At 53.5% G+C, this 25,620-nt stretch overlaps 8 protein-coding genes across 8 annotated transcripts; 6 read left to right on the top strand and 2 right to left on the bottom strand.

The window, feature by feature from the left end:
• Nucleotides 1-1,115: 1,115 nt before the first annotated feature.
• On the top strand, nt 1,116-2,884 carry J4E85_005049 (uncharacterized protein; the record flags this gene model as incomplete). Its single annotated transcript, XM_051469299.1, has 3 exons — nt 1,116-1,664; nt 1,711-2,410; nt 2,463-2,884. 3 exons carry the CDS (start codon nt 1,116-1,118, stop codon nt 2,882-2,884), a joined length of 1,671 nt encoding a protein of 556 aa, XP_051327514.1.
• A 754-nt stretch (nt 2,885-3,638) lies between these two features.
• On the top strand, nt 3,639-5,543 carry J4E85_005050 (uncharacterized protein; the record flags this gene model as incomplete). The annotated part of the gene is made up of 2 exons (XM_051469300.1): nt 3,639-4,193; nt 4,458-5,543. 2 exons carry the CDS (start codon nt 3,639-3,641, stop codon nt 5,541-5,543), a joined length of 1,641 nt encoding a protein of 546 aa, XP_051327515.1.
• A 3,073-nt stretch (nt 5,544-8,616) lies between these two features.
• J4E85_005051 (uncharacterized protein) lies at nt 8,617-11,019 on the top strand (the record flags this gene model as incomplete). The annotated part of the gene is made up of 5 exons (XM_051469301.1): nt 8,617-9,141; nt 9,195-9,299; nt 9,346-10,278; nt 10,331-10,769; nt 10,820-11,019. 5 exons carry the CDS (start codon nt 8,617-8,619, stop codon nt 11,017-11,019), a joined length of 2,202 nt encoding a protein of 733 aa, XP_051327516.1.
• A 519-nt stretch (nt 11,020-11,538) lies between these two features.
• On the bottom strand, nt 11,539-13,546 carry J4E85_005052 (uncharacterized protein; the record flags this gene model as incomplete). Its single annotated transcript, XM_051469302.1, has 5 exons — nt 11,539-12,500; nt 12,556-12,895; nt 12,956-13,281; nt 13,342-13,357; nt 13,457-13,546. 5 exons carry the CDS (start codon nt 13,544-13,546, stop codon nt 11,539-11,541), a joined length of 1,734 nt encoding a protein of 577 aa, XP_051327517.1.
• Nucleotides 13,547-14,107: 561 nt separating this feature from the next.
• J4E85_005053 (uncharacterized protein) lies at nt 14,108-16,037 on the bottom strand (the record flags this gene model as incomplete). Its single annotated transcript, XM_051469303.1, has 2 exons — nt 14,108-14,781; nt 14,828-16,037. 2 exons carry the CDS (start codon nt 16,035-16,037, stop codon nt 14,108-14,110), a joined length of 1,884 nt encoding a protein of 627 aa, XP_051327518.1.
• A 502-nt stretch (nt 16,038-16,539) lies between these two features.
• Nucleotides 16,540-19,594, top strand: YSH1 (endoribonuclease ysh1; the record flags this gene model as incomplete). The annotated part of the gene is made up of 5 exons (XM_051469304.1): nt 16,540-16,689; nt 16,742-16,839; nt 17,098-18,229; nt 18,286-18,967; nt 19,023-19,594. The coding sequence occupies 5 exons, from the start codon at nt 16,540-16,542 to the stop codon at nt 19,592-19,594; spliced, it is 2,634 nt and encodes an 877-aa protein (XP_051327519.1).
• A 1,524-nt stretch (nt 19,595-21,118) lies between these two features.
• On the top strand, nt 21,119-22,654 carry J4E85_005055 (uncharacterized protein; the record flags this gene model as incomplete). Its single annotated transcript, XM_051469305.1, has 1 exon — nt 21,119-22,654. The coding sequence occupies one exon, from the start codon at nt 21,119-21,121 to the stop codon at nt 22,652-22,654; it is 1,536 nt and encodes a 511-aa protein (XP_051327520.1).
• Nucleotides 22,655-23,093: 439 nt separating this feature from the next.
• On the top strand, nt 23,094-24,302 carry J4E85_005056 (uncharacterized protein; the record flags this gene model as incomplete). Its single annotated transcript, XM_051469306.1, has 4 exons — nt 23,094-23,269; nt 23,388-23,807; nt 23,860-24,191; nt 24,244-24,302. The coding sequence occupies 4 exons, from the start codon at nt 23,094-23,096 to the stop codon at nt 24,300-24,302; spliced, it is 987 nt and encodes a 328-aa protein (XP_051327521.1).
• Nucleotides 24,303-25,620: the final 1,318 nt, after the last annotated feature.

The raw sequence follows: 25,620 nt of genomic DNA on the forward strand, positions 1-25,620 counted from the left end.
AAGATGCCTAATATGGCTAGCATGCACCCTCTTACCAATCAACGTCAGCGGGGAACACGTGCGTAGAACAGTGGATGCACACAGGTCAAGCAGTGGAGATATGCGGGTGGGGAAAACGTGCAACACGACTCACAACACCATGCACAAAAGAGCCCGGGTAGGTTACTCCAAGGAGTATGTGCGACGCCCGGTCGAGACCGACCTGAAAGCATCGTGAGGATTGGCTCTGGTGTTGCTGCCGCGGCGGATCTCGCGTTCATGCGCCATGATGTCATGCAACTGAGCTAAGAGTTTTTCACCCTGCACCTGCATCCGTCGCCCGCAGAGCCTCTTCCCATCTATACCCCAATCGGACGACTACGGCATGATGATCAATTGCCAGACCGCATTCTTACATGCCGCTGCTGGAGCCGATAAAGGCTCTTTCTTGCTGCCTGCCTGAGGTGCCACTGACCCACTCAGACGCGACAGTCTGAAAGATTTCGTCAACGTCGCAACGCGATTAGAGCGAGGCAACTCTCTTACGAGCGTACCTGTATTTGTAACGGACATAAGGAAGCCAAATAAGTCAAGCATTATCGGGTGACCGCCTTAGCTGCTTGAGAACTTGTGGGCTTTCGACCCACTTGGCCCAGTCTTTACTTGAGCCGCATGCAGATCTGCGGACGTTTGGCCTGTCGGGAGGTGAGCGCACGTCGGCAAGAAGTGGATTAAGCACATAACGACTAGTTTTTCGCTGCATGGACGAAGCTTACCGTCACATAGTTGGGTCCACAAGACTCAACCGCCAAAGAGCACCCCGACATGGCCAGGCTAGGCCCACCCTGAGACACACTTCATCGCCCAGGTTGTCGATGTCGTCGATGGCATCTATCACCCCGATCTCAACGTCAAATTTTAGGCCGATTTTGTACGAAATGGGTTCGCAACAATGGATCCCATTGTGACAGGCCCCTCTCTGAGTGGAGAGTCGTTCTTCGCAACGGGCTTTCTCCTCAGACGTCATTCTGGAGGTGGATGCCAAATGTGGACTTTTGTTGGGTTCAAGAGGGCCTTGATACCCCAACCCGCACCCCGACTCTCATCTCCAGCTTCTTCGTCCAGCCCACCTTACGATGACGGAACGCGAGTCCAGGCGCCCTTCGCCCGCCCGAGCTGGGTCAGGCCCAATTTCTGAGAAAGATGATACCTCGCGACGCCCAAGCATCCCAGCCGAGACTAGCGAGGAAGAGAAGTGGCATGTCGATGTCCCTGTCGACCCTCAGGGAAACCACCATCCTTCGATGATCCGTGCAGACGGGAAGCGCGAGCTGAGAGAATGGGAGTGCTGGGATAAGCTCGCATACTCATGGCCCAAGTGGAAGAAGGCCATGTACCTGGCTTCCATTGCTGGAATCCAAATCTCCATGAACTTCAACACGTCGGTCTATCCTAGCGCCGTCAACCCCATCTCCGAGCACTTTGGAATTAGCGCACAGGCAGCGCGCGTTGGACAGATGATCTACTTAGTCTTCTATTCCTTTGGCTGCGAGCTGTGGGCGCCATGGAGTGAGGAGTTTGGTCGATGGCCAATTCTGCAGCTTAGCATGTTTCTTATCAACATCTGGGAAATTCCATGCTCTGTCGCACCGAACTTCGCCACCATTATAGTCTGTAGAGCTCTTGTAAGTCTCCTCCGTACTTAGTAGTTCCAATGCTGATGAGTATTAGGGTGGTCTCTCCACAGCAGGAGGCAGTGTGACTCTAGGTCTTATCGCGGATATGTACGAACCAGAGACGCAGCATTGGCCGCTGTGCTTCATCGTCTTGTCATCTACGATCGGAACCTCTATTGGTGGTGTCATCGGCGGCCCTATCGAGAAATACCTTTCCTGGCAATGGAACTTTTGGATCCAGTTGATCTTCGGTGTTGCTGTGCAAGCGGTACACTTCTTCATGCCTGAGAGCCGAGCTACCATTCTCATCGATCGCGAGGCTAAGAGACGTCGCAAGACCGGCGAAGATCCCAACATCTACGGACCGAATGAACTCAAATCGCCACGAATTTCGCTCAAGGAAGCCGGGAAGATCTGGCTCCGACCGTTTGAGATGTTCGTTCGGGAACCTATCGTCTTATGCCTGTCGCTACTTTCCGGTTTCTCCGACGCTCTGATCTTCACGTTCCTAGAAGCATTTAACGTCACATTCCCGAACAACTTCGGTTTCGGCACACTTCAAGTCGCCTGGGCTTTCATTCCTATCAACGCCGCGTACTTCTTCACCTACTTCTTGTACTGGCCCTGGTTCTGGCGCGATGATCACCTGCGCAAGAAGAACGGCCCCGACTGGATGACACCAGAGCGACGATTGAAGCCGCTTCTTCTGCTTGCGCTGTTCGAGCCTATCGGGCTGTTCGGATTTGCCTGGACTTGTAAGTTGATTTCTGAACACCATCAATTGAACTTCAGCTAATGGTGACACAGGTATGGGACCACCACAAACCCATTGGATCGCACCGATGATCTTCTCCTTCCTCGTCGGACTGGCAAACTTCGCCATCTATTACTCCTCCGTCGATTACATGATCGCCGCCTACGGACCATACTCGGCTTCGGCCACCGGAGGAAACGCGTTCGCTCGTGATTTCCTCGCCGGTATCTCCGCCATGTACGCCACACCCATGTACAACAACCTTGCATCGTCGAGCCCCCAGAAGTCCGAGTACGCCACTACCCTACTGGCATGCCTGTCTTGTTTGGTCGTGGCACCAATCTACGTCTTCTACTGGAAGGGACCTCAAATTAGGAAGGCCAGTAAATTCGCCTCCCTTCTTGCGGAGGACAGAAAAGCGGAAGGCGTCAGGCGACTCAGTAAGGCTGATAACCTTGAGAACCTTACCGCGTAAGCTTCCAGTCACGAAGTTTATGATACCCCAACCATCCTACATGACGGGTTCGGACACGTCATTGGAGGTATTGATCTTTTCGCGCAATATACCCGAGTCTTGGAACATTCCTAAGTTGGCCACGACTCTGTTTATGTTCTGAACATCACTTCATGAGCATGAACTGGATATCCTTGTCGTATCATAGCTATGCGATCACGAAGTCGCGGCAGAATGATGTATAATGGGCTGGCTCTCAATTCGTAGCGGGGTCAAGACTCACAATTCAGAGGGATCACGAAACTCCAGACAGCCTTTAGTAGAAGATGATCAATATAACGACATAATACCAACCATCAAGTGCGCATCTGACTTTCACTGCAACTGATATGCTGTGTCTTCACTTGGCACCACAATTCCCATTGCTATGAATTCGACCACTCTGACCGAATCGAACCGCCCAACATCAGATATCCACTCGCTCTATACTCACAATGTCAGCGTGGCATGACTCATCTTGGCCATCCGCGTTCTTGCACAAGAAGTAAATCGTAGATGTTCGCAGACATCGCTAGAAGCAATCCCCTGTATAAAACAGTGACCTGAACTATTCCCGAATAGTCCCAAAGCAAACATTACCGTGAAAGTCTGAAGCTTAGTGAAGTATTCAGCTAAGACATATCGCAAAGACACTGAGTTATCGATTTGCGATTTACGGTGCCATCGAATACTCAAGAGCAGGCTCGAAATCTATCACACATACGCATTTACCAAGATGACTTTCGGCGCAACTCAGATCTTGTCAATCTTAAGGATACGCAATAACAAGCCAACGAAACGTCCAACCGAAACCCCTACCATCACCACACCCTCCGAAAAACCCGAAGTCCCAGAAACCCAACAGAACTTCGTACGTGTCTACCCTTCCTCAGCACCACCCCGGTATACTAACCGTCCCGCCGGCTCCTCCAGGTTCCGGGAAAGGCTGAGCTTGGATATGACGGCTCCGAAGAACTCTGCTGAGCAAGCTGAGCAACCGCGACACTTGATGGAGAGCATGGCTATGGTGCCTGAGACCACTGTGGAGGAGCATAGGCGAGAAGATCGCCAGGCTTGTGTGCCCCAGGTTAAAGAAGTCGTCTCCAGTGTGTCCAATCTCATCAGGAGTGCTGTGGAGGTTGTTAGGCAGCGTTCAGGGACGCCTTCGCCTTCGCCTTCATCGGTTGGTGACTCCTCTATTAGCGACGAAGAGCCTTTTTCTGTACTTGCCAAATTCAAACTGGCTGGGGCGGAAAAGCTAAATATGCCGCGGCCGCCTCCTCCGGCTGCGGTATGTCTTCAACGTTCCAACGCTGTTAGGTACCGGAATCGTCCGCGGCCGCAGTCGCGGGATCAGCAAGATGATATGCTTTGTTATCACCCTGGTGGTGAGGCAGATGCGTATTACTTGCAAGATGTCGGATACGGGGGGCCTGGACGCCATTCACATTCAGTGCCCCCGAACTTTGCTTTAACCACCAATTCACGGCAATGGGAAGCTGCGAACGTCAAAGGAACGCCATACTCCCATGTTGAATGCTACGAGCTCCCTCAGGTAGGTAGCCCGCAGTACCTTTCTTACGCCGACATGGTAGACGCTGGATCCCGTCCGCGCCTGCGTGTCATGAATCTTACGCTATCTACAGCCAAGGACACGAACTTCCGCGCAAAGCTCGCAGCTTCAGCATCGCTGTGCTACCGGACTGATATTGATATTCCAGACGACGCCTCAGTTTCATCATCGTCGTCATGGCCAGACTACCCGGAATATCACGTCGATAGAAAAGATGATGTTTCTGATGGTATATCAGAAGCATTCCGAGCAGCTCGGCGTTTCTTCCTGGATGAATGGTCGGTCGAAGAGGCTGGTCCGGCGAAATCTCGTTTTTCGCTTTGCTCGTCCGAGGATGGTGAGCTTGGGGATTGTGGGAATGAGCGGGAATGTGTTGTCGATGGCGGATCAGATGATGCAACAGAAGCAGTACCGGCTGTTCGACGGTTCTCCCTAGATGAGGGGTCGTTTGAAGAGGCAGGGCCAGCTGGTTCCCGTTCTCCCTCGTCCGCGATCTCGAACGGTGGTACAGAAGACCTCGGGATTGAGCGTTGGTGGGCTACCGATCCGCGTCCCGTCGATGATAACAGCTCCGCAGACGCTGACGACGAAGGAGATGAAGAAAACAATTCGTCTTTTCCGTACTATGTACGTCAGGGGCCACTGAGAGTCCGCAACGCGTCAGTATCGACTTCATCAGAAGGCTCTGTCCCAGCGAGCGCTCCGACCGACTGGTATTACACACAAGACAGCGCTGGAACTTCAGAGGGTAACCTTGCTGATGACGACATGGCGTTCTACGAAGGACTCTACGAAGAACCAAGTCCAGACAACCACAGCGGATCGATCGATCAATCGCAATTCGCAGATTTCGACGGGGATTTCACGGAAGCTCCTTCGCTTACCAACGACACCTCACCGGAGAACTCCTCCAGGAATGAATCGAGTAGCGGAAGGGTGTTGAGGGTCGTTAACCAGACCTCGCCTCAAGATGGCGCCGGGACCGAGAACGATGACTGCCCGAGTGAGAGCGAATCCGATGACGAATCTCCACAACGGGGTCGGAGTAGAACTAGGAGGGCACAGTAAGCCGTGTGGGTCTGCGATCGGTCTTATGTTCGCATCCAGTCAATTCAACGTGAACCACACGTGAGAATGAGACTGTAGGATGAGGTAGGAAGAATGCCACCAGAAAAACTTCAGCAAATAAGGTAGGAGACTGAATCCAGAGCCATGCAACCTTTTGACGAGTCAATGACTGTGAATACTGGTACGAAGTTCAGGCGGTGAGAAAGAATATCGTGGGAAGATCGACAGAGGGTCTGAACGTTTACTGCTATGAACAGTGCGGGAGACGCAGAGGTATTAAGGGAAACATTGCGTTCGGAGATTTTGCGAAATAAGATTGAACGTATAACTAGAGCAGAGGTTGGTTTAATGAAAGAATGCTTACTATGTCTTTGGTGTATTTGCGTTGATGTTTTTGGTGATGTACACAGCGCGTGCACGCTGAAGCTTCAAGGTGCGCTGCAGCTGGCTCGCGTCCCCCCTTGCCGACAATGCAGATGAGGCGCGACATTTGTCACCTCTAGATGAACTGGTTCATTATGCGAGCGCTTCTAGTCTCGACCGCTCTTCCTATTTTCATCCTGAAACGCGTTCCTGAAATGTCAGGCAATGTCGCGTCGCGGGTCAGAGTTTCGGAACTGTGGCGGTGCGATGGTCCTTCCTCTTCGGAACTTTGGAAGCACTGGTATTGGCTGCAAGCCTTGTTGAGATATGGGAGAACTCGACAGAATCTGCTCTGCAGAAGACTCCTTCGATACGAGGATGTTGGTCAGTATTCGTCCGCGATACTCGATAAAATCCAACGGCATGCCGATGTCATAATGTCTGCCTTACCGGCCCGGCAGCGGCGTAGCCAGGAATGGCGCCTCAGCGCTAAACCCACTTGTCCCCCCGCTATAGCCACAATCGTCACAGCGCATGGATGTGTCCGAGTGGGCGGATCCATGGCCGACAGCTACCCCCCAGCCATCTGATGGGGGCAGCCATGGACTACTGCGCCGCTGCTGCGGAAGGCCTTGGACGCCTGTCGCAGCTGCCTTGTGCTCTCCAACTTGATGTGTGCCTGTGACTACGCGACTGCTAACCTCCTGTGCTGTGTAACGTGCCGCAGCCTCTACTGATCGCGCTCAACAGCATCTTGGTGACATAGCTTACAGCAGCTTCTTTGGCAGTGCTTGAGGGAATTGGACGCTCTTTTGGCAGTGTTGGAGACATATTTGAGAGAGAGGGCATTGTACCTGGCTTTGGAAGCTCGTCATGGAGGTATACATCAGCCTGTCTTCCCTTTTGGAGTCACGTCAGCTAAACATTGCGCAGAACACTACTACTACACCATACCGCGACTCTCCTGCACGAGTCCGGAGAACATCGTATACCCACCAAACATCACCCAGCTCCTCAGACTCATCCACGACCATAAAACCGCTGTCCGCAACGCCTCCTCCCTACGCAGACGAAGAGCCCTACCGCGACGACCCTCCAACACCAACAGAAGCATCACCCTCGACGCGTCAAACTACTTCACCGACGCACCAACGGCAGTCACGACGCAGTCCACCCTACCAACCATACACAGACTCACCACCCCACACCCCAGACGCCGACGACGTTCCCCTCGCCCACCTCGTCTCCCACGCGTACACGCAGTCGACGGAAATATCTCACCGACCCAACGATGCTTTCTATCCAGCCGACGCACCCCCTCCATACGCAATCGCAGTCCGACAGTCTTATCGCGACACGCTTGTACAGTACGTACCGCGCGGCCAGCACGGGGGTCGCGAGGAAGACGAGGAGAGCCAGATTGGTGTGGATGTGGTGAGGCCGGACGATGTGAGGTACTCGGTTGAGAACATTGTTGCGATGTTTGTGGTTGCGGTAATGTTGTTAGTTGTGTCGGGGGTGTTGGCTTGGCTGGCGTTTGGGAGTGGGCTGGTGGGGTGATGGGATGTGGAGGGAGGGGGCGGTTCTGGATACAGCAATGAGATGGGATTGATATGATACACACGCGAGCATTCTACGCGACTTTTGGATAGGATGGTGGGATACTTGTTGGCGTTTACATTGGATACATCGGATACGTTGGGCGTGTTGGACACATTGGCTACATTGGATACATTGGATGGTCGCATCTTGAAAGCATTTTAGCACATACTTCGCATAGCATCAAGACATTGCCATTGGAAATTTTGATCGAGTCTCAAACATACGCATGCAAGTCCAAAATGTACTGGTTAACGTGCTGCACAATTCGACGCTAGCATACCGTGACCGAACAGGCCCGGTTCCAAGTTTAGACACCAGCCTTACGGACCCTGGTGTGGAGAGTTTAGTGGGTCCGTAGCATGGCAGCGATGGGCACCGGAACAAAGAAACGCGAAGATAGGACGAACTCGCAAACTGCACAGAGATGTCAAGCTTGTACCTGCGAAATTCGAACCCATTGCTCGCATAGGGCAAGGCATCCGCAACGTACAACCTCAGGCATCTAGAGTGCTGAGGTGAGCAGTGTGCAGCGGACCCACCCAGCTCGGGCTTGTAAGACGGATGCATCGTTGATGGATTGGTCAGGCCGCCAGAGTGCTTGAGGAAACTGTCTTGTCCTCTTGAGAGTCGGCCCTGCTCAGCACGTGGTGTTCGGCCGGGAATAGTCGTTACATGTCGCTGGGGTACCGCTGGGAACTGGACAGAACAGACGTGTTTGACAGCGGCTCGACGTGGCTGGTCGTAGGCAATGGCCTTAGTATGTGGCGTAGGATGCCCAGGATGCTGACCGGCGGAGAGTGACCCGCTCTTTGTGTACAATTCACCCCGCCGCGTCAATTTCGCCAGCAAGCGCCGTGGCCAGGGACTTGAACTGTTGGGTGTGCGCGCGCTGCATCTGCCGTGTCAAGCTCGAGGATACTCTGCCTATCCTCCAGCTGCCCCAGCCAATTCCGGGACTGCGCCGCACCGCGTTGGCGGGCTTTCCTTCACACAGCCTTGCAGCTTGCGCCGTTTGGACCGCGCCCAGCTTGCTGTCAGCCGCAGCACCGCTCCCAGATATCCTGCACCGCACCCCTCCCGCCTGACCAGCCCTCCTCCCTCCTCTCTCATGAGTTCCATGAACGCCCGTTTCAAGAACCTAGTGGGTTCGAAACGCAAGAGTTCCTCACACAATCCCTCGCCCACGCCCCAAGGCAATCCCGCCCCCACGGGAGCGCAACGACCGACGTCGCTATCGCCCCAGGCTTCGAATTCCAGCAGCACCTCGCTCCCCATGAACCAGCAAAACCCCCTGGGCCGCCCGCCCTCGTACACGTATGCCCCGCCCGGCGGCCTCGGTGCGCCGCAACAGCAGCACGGCCGGCCCGCGAGTCCTCTGCCGCCCATCAACACGGGCGCGCCTGGCTACCCGCCCCAGCAGACCCCCATGGGCTACCCGCCGCAGGCTGGCCCGCCTGGCTATCCTCCCCAGGGCCCGCCGGGAGCTGGACAGTACGGCCAGGGCTACGGCGCTCCACCGCCGGGCGCTCCTGCCCCTCATGGTCCCCCCGCAACGTACAACAGGCCCTCGGGCATGGCAGAGGTAGCGGGTGAAGGCCGCTCCAAGGCCCAGCTCATTGTGGGCATCGACTTTGTGAGCAGCCCCAGACACCCCCGGACGCGGCAGCCGCTAACCATGCCACACAGGGCACCACCTTCTCCGGCGTCGCATTCGCCTTTGCGACCAACACCGAGGCCAAGGAAGACATCATCACCGAATGGCCTGGCGCGGGCAACCAGACAAAGCAGAAGGTGCGCTAGACCGACCCCTCCACATGCACCCGCTAACCCTTCCCAGATTCCCACCGTCCTGTACTACGACCAGTACCAGAAGGTAGTCGGATGGGGCCCTGACATCGCCGATGCTCTGGCCCCCACGGGCTACCCGAAGCCTGGTGTGCAAAAGGTCGAATGGTTCAAGCTGCAGCTCATGCTGTCCGGAAACACATACATCGACCCCATCAACCTCCCGCCGCTACCCCCCGGCAAGTCTGAGATCGATGTCGCCGCCGACTACCTCTTCCACCTGCGCCAGGCGATGCGGAACCAGCTGCAGAAGACACTTGGTGAGGTCTTCAACCGCGAGGAGCGCAACATCAGATACTACCTGACAGTGCCCGCCATCTGGAACGACGCTGGAAAGGCTGCAACGCGTGCGGCTGCCATTCAGGCTGGTTTCTTGCGGGACGAAAACGACAACAGACTGACCCTCATCACCGAACCCGAAGCCGCCGCCATGTTCTGCTCAAAGACCGGTCTGCTCAACCTCAAGATACACGACGCCGTCCTCATTGTCGATTGCGGTGGTGGCACCGTCGATTTGATCGCCTACGAAGTCGAAGAAGAGCAGCCCTTCTCCGTCGCCGAGTGCACAGCTGGATCCGGAGACTCGTGTGGTTCCACCGCGCTCAACCGCAACTTCAGCAACATCCTCCGAGCCAAGATCAGGAAGATGAAACTCCCAGATGGCTCCAAGACAGCCGGCAAAGTGTACGCCAAATGCATCATGGACTTCGAGAACAGGATAAAAGCCGACTTCCGAAACAATGGTCAAAAGTGGGCTGTCGACGTCGGTATCGAGGCTGAATTCCCAGAGGCTGGCATTGAGGAGGGGTACATGACCTTCACCAATGAGGAGATTCTACAGTGCTTCGAGCCTGTGGTTAACCGCATTCTCGAGCTTGTCAGGAACCAGATTATTGCTATTCAGGCACAGAACAGGTCATTGCAGGTAAGCAGTCACAGATGTCGAACCACATCACTCTCAGTGCTGATTATAGTAGAACGTCTTGGTGGTCGGTGGTTTCGGTGCCTCCGAATATCTCTTCCAACAGATCAAACTCCACGTCCCGCCCCAATTTCAGTCAAAGGTTGTCCGTCCCATGGACTCCGTCGCCGCCATCGTCAAGGGAGCCGTCACAGCCGGTATCACAGAACGAATCGTCACACACCGTGTTGCGCGTAGGCATTACCTCATGGCCACCCTCCAGCCATTCAAAGAGGGCCATCATCCCGAGCAGTACCGTGTTCCGTCTCTCGATGGCAAAGACCGCTGCAAATACACGCGCCAGATCTTCGTGCAAAAGGGCCAAAGGGTCAAGATTGGCGAGCCAGTCAAGGTCTCGTTCTTCAGGCAAGTCGCGCCTGGTGCGACGCTCATGTATGAGGATATACTCTACGCATGCGACGACGATGTTTGCCCAGAGTACACCAAAGACCCTCGTGAGTGAAAAAGATACCTGAACGAAATGTATGTACTAACAGCGAACTAGGTATCAAGGAAGTCGTCACCCTCACCTCTGACCTCTCACGAAAGAACCTCGAAAAAGACTTTGAACGCATGGATACCCCTCAAGGTACTTTCTACCGCGTCTACTTTGACATTTACCTCACGCTCGACGGATCCGAATTCAACGCCGAGCTCGTCTGCCAGGGCGAGGTCATGGGCCGCTGCACTGCTCGCTTCAGATAAACAGGGGCAATCGCATCTTGATAATTACCGAGCCAAACTACGCACGACTATGTTTTTCGAAAAAGTTGTTAATCTGCGGGAGAGCAAACATACTTTTGGACATTTTACTACCGGGATACGGGCACGATGTATGGGTAGACGAGGACCATGATTGCGACTGTCTCTTCTGCGCGCGTCCTCTTTTATCTGTCTTTTTTGGAGGCCAGTTTTTATCTTCCTGACGATCTGGTCCAAGGCGATTGATGATGTTATATAAGCATACCCCTCTTCAAACGTTTGAAATAGCAAAATCTTTATCATTGTTTCAATTGGTGTTGCTTGGTGTTTCGATCGTTCCTTGTTCAAGTATCGTTCACGCTTACGTTCATCAAAGGAACGAGACTGTCGACATGTGGAGTGCCTTCTAATCATAGTGATGGCAACAATACAACTATGAGAAGAGATACTGTTGTACATTGAGCAGAGAAGCATACAAGCACAAAACCTATCGTACATAACCCGCCATGCACCCCACCCCCATCAATCCTCCAAATCAAACGGCCAAGTCTCTCTAATCTCCGCCTCCGTCAACCTCTCCCCCTCCTCACTAACCCACACCCTCTCCCCGCGTTCCCCCATCGCCCCCTCCATCGCCTCCTCAAACCACTCCTTCTGCGCCTGATTCGTCACGTCATACATATCCGCCCACACCCACCCCCCACTCTGTACACCTAAAACTCTTTGCATTTCAGTCTTCATGGTGTGTCGCGCCTCAAACTCTTTATACTTTTCCCAATGCGCGGCATATTCTTCCCGGCTAGGCATGGGATACGCACATGGCCCTACGGTTGAGAAACCTAATTCCCCCCATCGCCGCGACGTTTGGATGAGTTCCTCGCGGAAGGGGGTGGCACCGTGCAGCCAGGATCTGTGGCCGTAGGTGAAGGGGCGGAGGTAGGCTTCGTCCATTGTACGGGGGATGAGCATTGTAAGGGGGAGATGGGAGTGGATTAGGTGGTCGAAGGTTTCTGCGCGGAGGGTGCTTGAGGGCGTGTGTGTTGGTTGTTTTTGTTTTTGTTTTTGTCCTTGTTCTTGTTCTTGATCTCGATCTCCTGCCTCACCTTGTCCATCATCCTTCGCAACGACTTCCACTTCTTCTTTCCGTGCAAAGTCAGGCGTGGAGTCCGCATACCAAAACGCGGGCTGTACGGCTGAGGACTGCCAGTCTAGTATCGCGGTGAGAACCGTTGGATCCTCTTCCGAAACGAATACATTCCGAGAATGCAGATCTGGGTGGAATAGTATGGGCGTGGACACCGTTTGCATGAGTGTAGTTTGGATCATCTGTTTTGCTATTGCGCGGCAGTATTCTAGGAGGACTTTGTGTTCTGAGATGGTGCCGTGGTAGGACGGGAGGCGGAGGGAAGAGGCAGTGCTGGCGGGTGGGAGGCGCGAGAGGCCTACGTCTGTGAGGGCGGAGCTGAAGGTGGAGAGGTTGGGCCCTGGGGTGAGGATGAGGATGTTGGGTTGATACTGGAATGATGGGGGTTGGCTTACATGGTCCTCGGTTGGGCTTGATGTCATGATAATACTTTGGTGAGGTGGGTGAACAGTCCCAATACAGGTCGTCGCAACTAGGTCCGATGCAGAAGTCTGAGTCTAGCGGGATCGTAGAACCCTTGATGTACGGTGTGTCGGTTCGATATATACTGCCGTATGCGGGGAATGCGAGGTTGGCGGCTTCTTTCATTTTCTGGTAGATGGGTTTCATGCATAAGGCTCGCTGGACCTCTGTCATGTCGTGCCATTTCAGATTCAAGCAAACGCCTGGGGCATGTTCCATGATGATGTATTCGCTTCCAATGGTGTTGGAAGCGTCGTCGCTCCAGTCCAGTATCTTGGGAATGGGGATACTGGTCTTACTTTGCACTAACGGAACGTAAGGTCAGTCATTTACTTTACCATACTTCTTGTCTTGTATCGTGTAAAATAACGTACAGTACTCCACAGTAGCAACCTCCGAACCCGTCGTATACCTCGGAGGGCCCGCCACAGAAAACGGCAGTTTCGCAACGAGACGTTCTCCATTGTCAGTGTGGAAAATGAAGACGCGGTTGCTACCGCCTTCAATCTTCTCACAAGAGGTGATGGAATGAGCACCGGGGCATAGTGCTATGATCCTGCGGCACAAAGCGTCAAAGTCGAATTGTATGAACCGTGCCTTTCGCTCGATTGCATCGTTACGGAGCCAGCGCCCTTTTGTGTAGTTGTAGGGGTCGAAATCTGTGTGAAGGTTAGCATTGTGATAAGATAGAGTTGGCAGGGATGGTGGAAATGGCGTACCTTCACCGAAAGAATGCTTTGAATGCGTTGATGTGGATAATGCTGCTCGGGGAAGACGTATTTGTCCAGGCCTTAAACTATGATTTGTATAGACGGGAGCTCCAAGCCAACGTACAGGTTCTCTGCTCGAAGCTAATCGTTTGTGATGCGTTCGAACAACAAACAAGGCAAGAGTGGTGAGCGGCCGCCTTGAGATATGGTACATTTCGACGCATCAAGCAACGGTACATGAATAGATGGATAATCAAGTCGTGGTCAAGAGAGCGAAAGCGCAACCGCATTGAGCGGGCTGTTGACAGGCATCCAAAATGCTTGCAACTGTGCCGCAGTCGAACATATGAGGCTGAGCATATTGGCGCTAGTCCGGAACGCTTGCTATTGGTGCACCTGGCGCTTACACTGGTCAAAGGCATCATGGTAGCCTTGCGGACATGATCGAATCCTTTTTTATCACCAAGGCTACCGCTAGAGAGTTGTTTTGATCGCCGAGTAGCATTGTCGAAAGCACAAATTCGAAAGCTGGTAGGTGGTATCTTCTGTAGATATTATTCTTGGGGATCATTTAGCTACTTCACCCTAGTGAACGTGATACCCTTAGCACGAAACCCATTCCATTCGAAGGTACCCAGTCATTCATCTCTCATCGATGAAAGTTTTACCCCAGCCCTTGGGGATATAATGCAAATAATATGTCACAAGTTCTGTCCTCTTCACTTGACATCCCTCCGTTTAACGCCAACGCTGATAATGCAAATAAAGGTAGAGCCTAAGCTCTTACACCCGGACCAGGTACAGCAGGCGCCGCCTTGTTGACCTCAGGCTTAGTATCCTTTTCTGTGTTCTTCAGACGCGCCAAGATGACTGTGAGCGTCTTCTTCTCTCTTCCGTCGTTGTCCAGCACATGAATGAGATCACGGAGCTGAATGCCGGCGCCTGTTTCGGTCTGCTCAATGGTGTCGCCGAACTTGCGCTTCTTGCCCATGAGAGCCTTTTCGGGCGCTTGGACCGCAGGTGTAGCGGCGCCACTGCCACCTGTTGCTGCAGCCGGTCGTGGTGTAGATGCACCTGACGCTGGTCCTCCGCCACCGCCCGTCATCCACGAGTATTTCTTCTTCTTGCCACCAAGCGCCATGCTGGCGGTCTCGTTGGCTTTGCCAAATACGACAACGTCTGACTGACTTTGCTTCTTGGCGAATGCCAAAGCCTTCTTGGTCACAGGTTCCGGCATGGGTATTGGGGCAGCTGGGGTATCTGCTGAGGAGGCCGAGGCGCCTGCCTGACGCTTTGCGCGCTTGCGAAGGCGCTCCTGCTCCCACTTGTAGTCATCATTTACACGCTTCGTAAGCGCAATGGCAACGTGATTGACGTTTTGGTATGTTCGCTGAGGAGTCGGGGGTGCTTCACTTGGAGGCGTTGGTAATCGTCCCGCATTGGGGACGCCTACATCGATTAGCAATAGATTAGAAAATATTCAACACAAACATACCCTTGCTGGCTGTCGCTGTAGGGCTGACAGCGCTGTCTGTTGCCTCCCACGGCGTCTTCAAGATGTTGACTGGCGGGGCCATCTTCTCTGATGCGCCCTCATCCACCACAGCAAGATCAAGCATCTGTGGGGGAATGATGCCATGAGAAGTATTTTGACGACCTTGGCATAAAGCAAAAGAATCCTCAACTATAGTCCGGACACGCTCCTCGGCAGCCAGCGATATCAGCGTCAGAATCTCCACAAGTGGAGCGTTCTGGTTCAGTAGACTGGCAGCCTCTAGGCCTACGATTTGTTCGCCGTTGGCGCCGGCTGCAGTCGTACGTGCGATCTCTTGCTGACCCTTGTCCGGGATCTTGTCGAACAGGCCATCTACATTGATCTGAATTCCGTGTTCATAGCCACGTTTCGCGATGCGATGTCTTAAGACACTTGCTGATAGGAACGGGTCGTTCAGCGGCTGCTGGGCTGACTCGTTCAGGATCCTGGCGGCTTGCTCGTGCTTCCTGATAAACTCAGCTTCATGCTGCTCCTTGGTCATTTCTTGACTAAGTGCGCCGGTCCCTTGGAATGCGCCATGGCCCGACTGCTGGCTCCAGTTGTTGAAGCTAGCATGTGGTGATGCTGTGGAGCCCGATGCTTGCGAGTTGAAGCTCCTGTAGTTGTGCAGCAGGTTGTCCTCCTCGGCGCGCAGATCGATACCAGATCCTGTGAGCACATCGCTAATGTTATTGACGTCCAAGTCGCGCGCATTCGCCTTTTCTAATTCCGAACTATCGCCAGTCTTGCTATAAGGGACCTTGGGTGGCGGCATAGAGCCCTGGGGCGCTGGCGGCTGTCCATTCGGGTGCTGATACGGCTGGGGCTGGTGGAAGGGCGGAGGCTGCATCGCGGCGGGCGAGGTGGGCAGCGAGTGGTAGCCAGGCGTCTGAGGGGAAGCGGTATAGGGCGAGGGAGGGTATTGGGGCGCGCCAGGCATGCCAAAAGGCGACTGGTACGGCGCAGGCGATGGCGGGTTTGGCGACAGGCGCTGCCGCTTATTCGGAGGAATGCCGCTGCCCATGGTTGGGGACAGGGCGGTGGGCGACTGCTGGTAATTCTGCGGTGAGAAAGCGCGCGGCTGCTGCTGGTGGCCCAGATTCTGCGTTTGCACGGGCGGCGGGGGCTGCTGGCCCGGCGGCGGATACTGGTAGTTGTTCGGGTAGGCCATGGTGGGCAGCTCGTCCCTTTCGGGGAGTCGCGCTGGCAGAGGGTTTCTATCGGCGCGTCATCCGGCGGCAGTATAGTCGGGGCTCGATGGCGCTTGCGATGGGACGTGTTCGGCGGGCAGGCGCGGTGGGTGGAGTTGGCAGGCGCGTCGGGGTTGGTGATGTCGCGGTTGACAGAGCGGACGATGAATCTGGGAATGACGAGCACGGACAAAGTCTTGGCAGTCGCGCGCCAGACAAAGAGAGCCGCAACGGTCAACCAACTACCACTCCGCTCTCACTCGACGCTGCCACGACTTCTCTCTCACCCTTGGGCGTTTCCGTTGAGGCGTTGAATATCCCTGCGACACCAATTCACGATTAATGAGCTAGGTCCAGGCGCGGTCTATAGATATCTTACGCGTTCTTCTTCGGCTACCACCTGGGCATCCACCAACCCCGTAGCCTCACCTCCGTCGCCCGTATACCACCTAGTAAAACATCCACATCTCAACCCACACAACTATGGCGTCGAAGAGAAAGGCGACGGCTATGGCGCCCGAGGACGAAGACCCAATAGATCCTTCCGACGAGCTCATGTTCCTCTGCTTAGGAGGCGGTAACGAGGTCGGCCGCTCGTGTCACATCATCCAGTACAAGGGCAAGACCGTCATGGTGCGCATTTAGGACTCGTATATTCTACGCCAGCCATACTAACGAGGGACAGCTTGATGCCGGTATGCATCCCGCACACGAAGGCTTGTCCGCCATGCCATTTTACGATGATTTCGATCTTAGCACCGTAGACGTGCTACTAATTTCACAGTATGTATCCGCGCGTCTTGCTTGCCATAGTAGTTGGGGTTCGGCGCATCACTGGAGTCGGACCATGAGCGCGCAAAGGGCACTCGCAATACAGCGACTTGTATATCACTATGAATGGAATATAATTTGCTTCCTCCCGCTCGACTTCGATGATGTGCCCCTCCCTGGTTCCCGCCAATGTAACTACAACTTTGGGCGCTTCTTCCGGGCTCACCCTGAGTCCTCCAGTCGTCCTCCAGCATGCTGACATCAGGCTAGTTTCCACGTCGACCATGCTGCCTCTCTACCCTATGTACTTGCGAAGACCAACTTCAAGGGTCGCGTATTCATGACACATCCGACCAAGGCCATCTACAAATGGCTCATCCAAGACTCTGTCCGTGTCGGTAACATGTCGAGCAATTCCGAGACCAAGATCCAGATGTACACCGAGGCGGACCATCTCAACACCTATCCCATGATTGAGTCAATCGACTTTTACACCACCCACACCGTATCCGGTGTACGGATAACACCATACCCAGCTGGCCACGTACTTGGAGCGGCCATGTTTCTTATGGAGATTGCAGGCCTAAAGATACTCTTCACCGGCGACTACTCGCGGGAAGACGATCGACATTTGGTATCAGCTTCAGTACCGCCAGGCGTAAAGATCGACGTCCTCATCACCGAGTCAACATTCGGTATCTCGATGCATACGCCACGTGTCGAGCGAGAGGCACAGCTCATGAAGGCTATTACCGACGTGCTCAACCGCGGAGGTCGTGCTCTACTTCCAGTCTTCGCCCTGGGTAGAGCCCAGGAGCTTCTTCTTATTCTCGACGAATATTGGAGCAAGCATCCAGAAGTTCAGAAGATACCCATATACTACAACTCCAGCTTAGCTCGTAAGTGTATGCAGGTCTACCAAACGTACGTCTCGGCCATGAACGACAACATCAAACGTCTCTTCGCTGAGCGCATGGCCGAAGCCGAAGCCGCGGGAGATACCGGTCGACGTGGAGCTTGGGACTTCAAGTTTGTGCGTTCACTGAAGAGTCTGGAGCGTTTCGACGATCTAGGTGGGTGCGTCATGCTTGCCTCGCCAGGTATGATGCAGTCTGGTACATCGCGCGAGCTGCTTGAGCGATGGGCGCCCGACCCAAGGAACGGTGTCATCATCACCGGTTACTCTGTCGAAGGCACCATGGCAAAACAAATCGTTCACGAGCCGGACCAGATCCCAGCAATCATGTCCCGCGCTAGTAACGCAGCACGCCGGCCAGGTCAGAGGGAGAATGAGCAGGCCATGATTCCACGACGGTGCACAGTTCAAGAGTACAGTTTCGCGGCGCACGTTGATGGAAAGGAGAACATGGAGTTTGTGCAAGAAGTCGCCGCTCCGGTCGTTGTAAGTCTAGCTTAGTCCACGTCCATGGTGAAAAACACTTACTTACTGAATTTCAGATTCTTGTTCACGGCGAAAAGGGTAATATGACACGCCTGAAGTCTAAATTGCTTTCCTTCAACGCCCAGAAAGCCGTCCCCACGAAGATTTACTCGCCCGCCAACTGCGAGGAACTCCGCATTCCTTTCAAGACCGACAAGATCGCCAAGGTAGTCGGAAAGCTGGCATCTATTGCTCCACCTTTACCTCGCTCTCTGTCTTCCAATGGTGAGAGTGAGACTGCCGAAGACCAAGAAGGGGAGAAGGTGGACATGATCAGTGGAGTTCTCATCCAGAACGACTTCAAGATCTCTCTCATGGCGCCCGAGGATCTCAAGGAATATGCCGGTCTGACCACAACCACCATCATGTGCCGTCAGCACCTCACTCTGTCAGCCGCCGGTATCGACCTCATACGATGGGCTCTCGAAGGAACCTTTGGCGCTATCAAAGAGAGCAGCCTCACGGATGCTGCCGTTGACGGCAAGATGAATGGTAACGGCACAGGTCACAAGGAAGAAGCAGATGAAGAAGTCAGCCGAACAGAAACAAAATTCACAGTAATGGACTGCGTAAACGTCCTGATCAAGAACGGAGGAAGAGTAGAAGTAGAATGGGAAGGCAACGTAATCAACGACGGCATCGCCGACGCCGTCCTCGCCGTCCTCTTTACAGTCGAATCCTCACCAGCAGCTGTCCGACGTAAGTCTCCTCCCCTCCCACCCCCAATCAACCCTCATACTAACCCACCCTCCAGAATCCTCAAAACAGCACTCCCACAGCCACGCGCCCCAACCAGAAGAAGAAGACGACGACATCACCACCACAAAACTAACCCACCGCTTCAAAAACCCGCACCCGCACCGCACAACCGACCCCTCCACACGCCTAGCCCGCCTCTTCCTCTTCCTCGAAGCCCAATTCGGCGAAGAAGCCGTCCGCCCCATCACCCTCCCCCGCAACAGCACCACAACCGCTACTACAAACGGGACTCCCGCCGCTGCCGCCCACCCAGACACTAACCCAGACACCATGGACACCTCCTCTACCTCCTCCCCCGACTCCACCGACCCTTCCCCTTCCAACATCACCGCATTCCCGCCTCCCATTGCACCCGACGACCAGTTGTCGGCGGAGGATAAAGCGGAGTTGAAGAGGCTGCATAATCTGGGGATTCCGGTTCCCGGCGTGGAGATCAAGTTTGATAGGTTTGTGGCCAAGGTTTGGTTGGAGGATTTGGAGGTCGAGTGTGCGAATAATGCGCTTAGGGCGAGGGTTAAGGCTGTGGTTGAGAGGGGGGTGGAGACGGTTAGTGGGTTGTGGCGGTAGAGTGGGGGTGGTTTGGGAGGGATTGGGAGGGGATATCGGGTGTTGAGGTATGGGAGACGGATGGGGAGGAAGACGAGTGTGTAGATCATGGGAGGAGGTGTTTTGACATTCAATCACAGTGGAAGGGTTTTCATGTTTTTCTCATTTTTCTTGTGCGATTACTTTGCGGAGGATTTTCATTCGTGGGGTTCACTAGTATGGTAGAAAGTTCAAACAGCAGTAACTCCAAATCCGCTACCACCATTCAGACCAAGCAGCACAGCTCCGTGCCTGTGACTGCGCCTCCTTGATGACAATCGTCTGAGTCGAAACTTGAGGACAACCCAATCCTATCCCTCCAAATGCCACTCCGGAATATCAGTCATGGCTTTTCCATCATGCGTGGCTCGCAGCACCGGCGTCGCGGGCATGCGCGGCGCAGTACGCGATCGCAGGTACTGGATCACCCTCAACAACAGCTTGGAGTGTGAAGCACGTCCCAAGGTGAAGCGGTCTGTGAGGTCGATGTCTTCCCATTCTTCCATGTCGATCTCTGGGCTGTTTGCGCGTGAAGAGAAGCCTGATTGTTGCGACTCTGATGTTGGCGCGTCAGAGGACGCGGTGTCGAGGGACGTAGTTGACGTAGTTGACATAGTTGCCCATGTGGATACCGAATATATTGAAGCATTCGAAGACGAAGTCCATGACGATGTCCGCGATGAAGTTCGTGACGATGTCCGTGAAGAAGTTCGTGACGATGTCCGTGAAGAAGTTCGTGATGATGTCCGCGATGATATCTGCGAAGAAGCCCTTGAAGGATGGGCTGACGGGAACGGAGACGGCGAGGAATGCGGCTCAGATGGCATGACGTCGAGCTCGTAGTCTTCGGCGTGTTTTGGTTCTTGAGATTTTGGCTTGATGGTACTCAAGTGCGCGTTGACGAGCTGTGAGAGCAACATGACTGGAACCTTGGATGGTTTCGGGTGGTGGTGGATGAAAAGCGTTGTGTGAAGAGTGCTTTTGAAGGGCCTTGTGACTTTTGTGAAAGACTTGTGTGTGAAAGAGTTTTGTGGAGAGTTGAATGTGGAATTTTGAAATAGTCACGGCGGCCTCTGTTTATATACTCTGATGTATATGGTGAACCGTGGACGTGACATGCGATCCAATGTAGACATGCGCGATCCATGGTTGTGTCGAAAATCACACTGGCGTGGATTGGCCCATTCGACGCGCCGCACCCATGTGATTAGCATAGGTAGAATGAGCAGGAAGAATTCGTGCTGTGATTATTTCGATGCGTAGACATCACCGCGCGGGTATGAATTCCGCATCCCACGCTGTTGGTGTAGCATTGATTGTGAAGGCAGTGACGACTGGAGTATTGTATGTAGTCCACAACCATGGTCTTGTGCGAGCAGAACCTGCCCCAGTATTATCCCCAATAAAATGTTAGAACGTCAGTCAGCTTACGATGCTTTAATGTATGGTACTGATGTACCACCAATCAGTGCGAGGAGTTTACGTGGGTCGGAGGCTCTAGCGCGGATGCGCGAACGGTTGCGTCAGGCCAATCCAAACACTGCCGATGACTGCGAACAGGAACATTTCGATGAGCGCTTTACTTTCGAAAGGGGCAGCACAGTGCCCTCTTCGACTCGACATGATGATGAATACGAGGCGTCGGACCTCGATCTCGAGGACGTCATAGCCCAACTCGACGACCTATGTCGAGAAGAAAACGCTTCATGCCCACCGCATCTTGACATCGATGAAGAAGTGGCGGACGGAAAGCAGTACCGGGATGTGGCAGCGGCGTTAAGGGCTGATGAGCCAGGCATGGATACCTCAGTCCTGGAGCGAATCAGGAACGCAGACGGATCAAGTGACCGGGTATTCGACGACTTACTTGCTCCGTTACGTTTAGAGCCACTACTGTTGGAAACCGAAGAGTCAGAAGAACACATGTTAGACGCAATACTCACTTGGAACAAGCGCATTGCCGATAAGCGTAACAGTGACTCGACCGAGCGCCGGGCCCTGGTCGCTGCTCTAAAGGAAAGAGTGAAAGTTGTTGAAAAGATTTTGACGATTGTCAGTGACAACAGAAATAGCAACCAGGACAATGAGACTGGACAAAATGGTATCCTGGAACCTTCTCAACGTCAATTACTGAAAGCCATCCACGCATACCGACCAGAAACCAGAAGTTTCAAGAATCAGGATCCATTTAACATGCTTATCATCATGTTAGCGCACATTCGACAGGAAGAAACTGAGATTGCCAATAGGGACGATGGTATATACCTTGCTCTCAAGGTGCTGAGCGGACAGGAGCAGCTGGAGCACCGATTCGACCGTGAAAAGAAGAGACGTGCGTATCAGAGGAACAAAAAGAATGCAGAGGAAGATGCTAACAAGGAGGAAGTCAAACGATGCGAGACCAAATGGAGAGCCTATAACAGGAAGCTGGCAGAAAGAGCGCGACAAGGACTGATGGCCAAGATCCAGTGCGCGCGGAACGAGTTGAAAAAGGCCGAAATCGACGAGCTGCTGGATCTGGCTGTACTTCGATCAGCACAGCCACGGGTCTCTCGAGAACCTCATCCAGGCGTCTACACTCCATCGCTGGAGGAGATATTTGACGCATGTAACAAAGCAGACGACTACGACAGTCTCAACCATGAGTTCGCAGAGCACTTCCCGCATCTGGAGACCAAGCTGGAAGTGACCTTAAACAATGCGCAAGACATGAAAACAGTTCATGACACCGTGTTGTTCCGGATGGTGAAGCTCGCTGGTGCTGATCTGAAGGGTCTCGATAAGGATGAGAGGAAAAAGGTAATGACGGCGCGCCTCAACGACCCCGTCACGGCGACGGTAATCGAGGAGACACTAAAAGGCGTGACGGACACACGTCGAGCAGCGAAGCAGATGCTCGAGCAGCTCGGGCTGATAGGGCAACCCATGCGTGAATTGCTGGAAGCTGTAACGGCGAAACGCGACGACCTGGCTGGATTGACACGCCTGATCAATCGCGAGGAAAGTCCGAATAGCAGCAACGAGATCCAAGAGGAGGAGTAAGAGGACGAAAGGAAGTTGGCGATGCTGGCGGAGATAACGCCCTTAATTCCGGTTGTTGAGGTTTCTGATTCCGATCGATCTCAGTACGTCGCTTCATGTATGTCAAATTTTGCGTCTCGTAAGGCTGAACGCCAGCGGTGCCTGGCTTGAGCGATGTAGAATAATGCGCAATCTTGGTACTGCTATAGCACCAACCTGCGCATCGGAATTCGGGTGCGGGATTAATTGATACCGGTGGCACGCACTAAGGCGCGGTGATGTGAATGGAGGGTGTGCTGCAGGGCGGATATCCGGATTGCAGTCGGGAAAGAACGGGTCCAGCGCCAAGCACAAAACTTCTCATCAACTATCGCGGCTTTCTAATCTCCGCCTGTCCATCTTCACCACCACCAAACCTCTCCACTCCACTTCCTTCGCTTCTACGTTCCATACCAGCGAAATGGCCACCTCTCCTCCCCCCACCGCCACCGGCTCCAGCAAGGTCGATGCCGCAAAGGCTAAGCTTGCGGCCGCTGACCCTACCGCGCCCACTGGCCTGGCCCTGTACTCGCGATTCGCTTTCGCCGGTGCCGTCTGCTGCTCCGTCACCCACGGAGCCCTCACACCCGTCGATGTGTACGTTATGCCGCTCTCAATGGCTCGGGACGATGTCAATGGCAGCCTCGCACACGCTTTGCGACAGTTGACAGGTATCGAAAATGACGACAGAATGCCAAGCTGACATGTGCAACAGCGTCAAGACCAGGATACAACTTGACCCCGCCACCTACAACACCGGTCTGATCGGTGGCTTCCGCAAGACCATCGCCAATGAGGGTATGGGCGCTGTCTGGACCGGTTTCGGTCCTACCGCTGCCGGTTACTTCCTCCAGGGTGCCTTCAAGTTCGGAGGTTACGAGTTCTTCAAGCAGCAGTCCATCAACCTTGTCGGTTACGAGACTGCCGCCAACAACCGCACTGCCGTCTACCTCGCCTCTGCCGCTGTCGCTGAGTTCTTTGCCGATGTCGCCCTCTGCCCTCTCGAGGCTACCCGTATCCGTCTCGTCGGTGACCCAACCTTCGCCAACGGTCTCGTTGGTGGATTCTCCAAGATCCTGAAGACCGAGGGTGTCGGTGCCTTCTACTCTGGTTTCGGACCCATCCTGTTCAAGCAGTATGTACAATTCCTTTGATTGGGAGTTGATTTTTGGCTAATCATCCATCAGGGTCCCCTACACCATGGCCAAGTTCGCCGTCTTCGAGAAGGTCAACGAGGCCGTCTATTCCGTCGTCGACAAGAGCCAAACCTCCAACGGCATGCAGACCGTCTACAACTTGGGCTCTGGTATCATTGCCGGTTTCGCCGCCGCCATCATCTCCCAGCCCGCCGACACCATGCTCTCCAGGATTAACAAGACCAAGGGTCTTCCCGGAGAGGGAACCACCTCCCGTTTGATTAAGATCGCCAAGGAGCTCGGTCTCCGCGGATCTTTCGGTGGTATCGGTGCCCGTCTTTTCATGGTCGGTACCCTGACCGCTGGTCAGTTCGCCATCTACGGTAAGTTTTTTTCTCAACGCCTTCTGTCGCGCCCAAAGCTAACTCCTGGAAGGTGATATCAAGAAGGCACTAGGTGCTACAGGCGGTGTAGAAATCGCTAAGACTAACTAAGTTTTCGTCTTGAGCGATGCGGAGAGAGTGACGGAGGAGATGATACCAAGACAGCCATGACAGCGGGTCTCGAGGTGGACTTGTCACATAAAAAGTCTGTCTTTTCTTGCATAATGGCTGGCATGGATTTGTTCGATATCACATTTCTTCTATGTGTTTTGCGTTTATTTGCAGTCATTCAAGTTAGATCTTGCTTCGCTTAGACGGCGATTTTATGTAACAGTACGATCGAGTAGGAAACATACTGCACAATAGACCCAACTCATAATGTCCAAGCATTGCATTCAAGTGAGATCGAACGGCATTAGAAACAGGGCATTTGACAATGCTGATGATAATCTTAGCATCGAGGACTTCATGTCCTATAGGATATCTGAGGTCCCGGAGTAAGTCGTACAATCAAAACATTATAGCCGTACAAACAAGACAGCAGCACCTTATTCAAGAGAAGAACTAGACAATCTAGAGCCTACGTTAATGTTAAGTTACATACTTACGATTTGCTGAGAACTCTAGGCCATTATGCAAGACTAGAGACAGTACCTAAATAAAACTAGTTAGACCTAACCTATCTACTAGGATATTAAACATTAACAACGTCGATTGCGAAGACAAAAAAGACAAAAAGCTATTTCTAGGAGACGCGACATATGTCTATGAGTGCCAAGACGACCAGGGAAGCAAGTTGATAAAATAGAGCAACCTTTCCAATAATGCAACGGGGAGACATAACAAACGAATGATGAATATAGATTATGTCTCTAGCTACGTGACTGATATTGGAAGCATTTTACATGTGGTAGAATCGATAACATGGCCTTAAATCCCACAACAATTGATGTCCACGAGATATGACCCTCCGTTGACACCTTCTCTGCTTCCACTGAGTTGTTCTACAGCTCATCGCGTACTCTTGCTGACCTTCTTAGTTACCCGCTGCAACCCGGCCGTTCTTGGGGTGGCGTCGTCTGAACGACGCTTAATGCGGACTGGTATCAGACATCCATGGGTGATCTGGAGATGAGCTTCAAGTTGGAGATCGTCCATTTCCTCCTCTTTCGTACAAGTCAACGGAAAGCATGGGCAGGTGACGAGCGAGTCGCCAACAGATTTGAGGTGGCCGCGGATATGCTTTGGGTGGCCCTCGCGGGTGAATGTCGCGATGCGTTCGTGGGCTGGAAGAGACTCGTTATGAGCACAGAAGGGGCATAGTCTTGGTATCAGATGGCGTCCAATCTTTACTCCACAGTATCCGTGCATCATGATCATGGTTTGCACCGTGTCTAGATGCGTGACTGCGTGAGAGATGGCCTCGGCG

Source organism: Alternaria conjuncta, assembly GCF_024043145.1.
Source record: "Alternaria conjuncta strain BMP 0040 chromosome Unknown scaffold_6, whole genome shotgun sequence".
Taxonomy (NCBI): Eukaryota; Fungi; Ascomycota; class Dothideomycetes; order Pleosporales; family Pleosporaceae; genus Alternaria; species Alternaria conjuncta.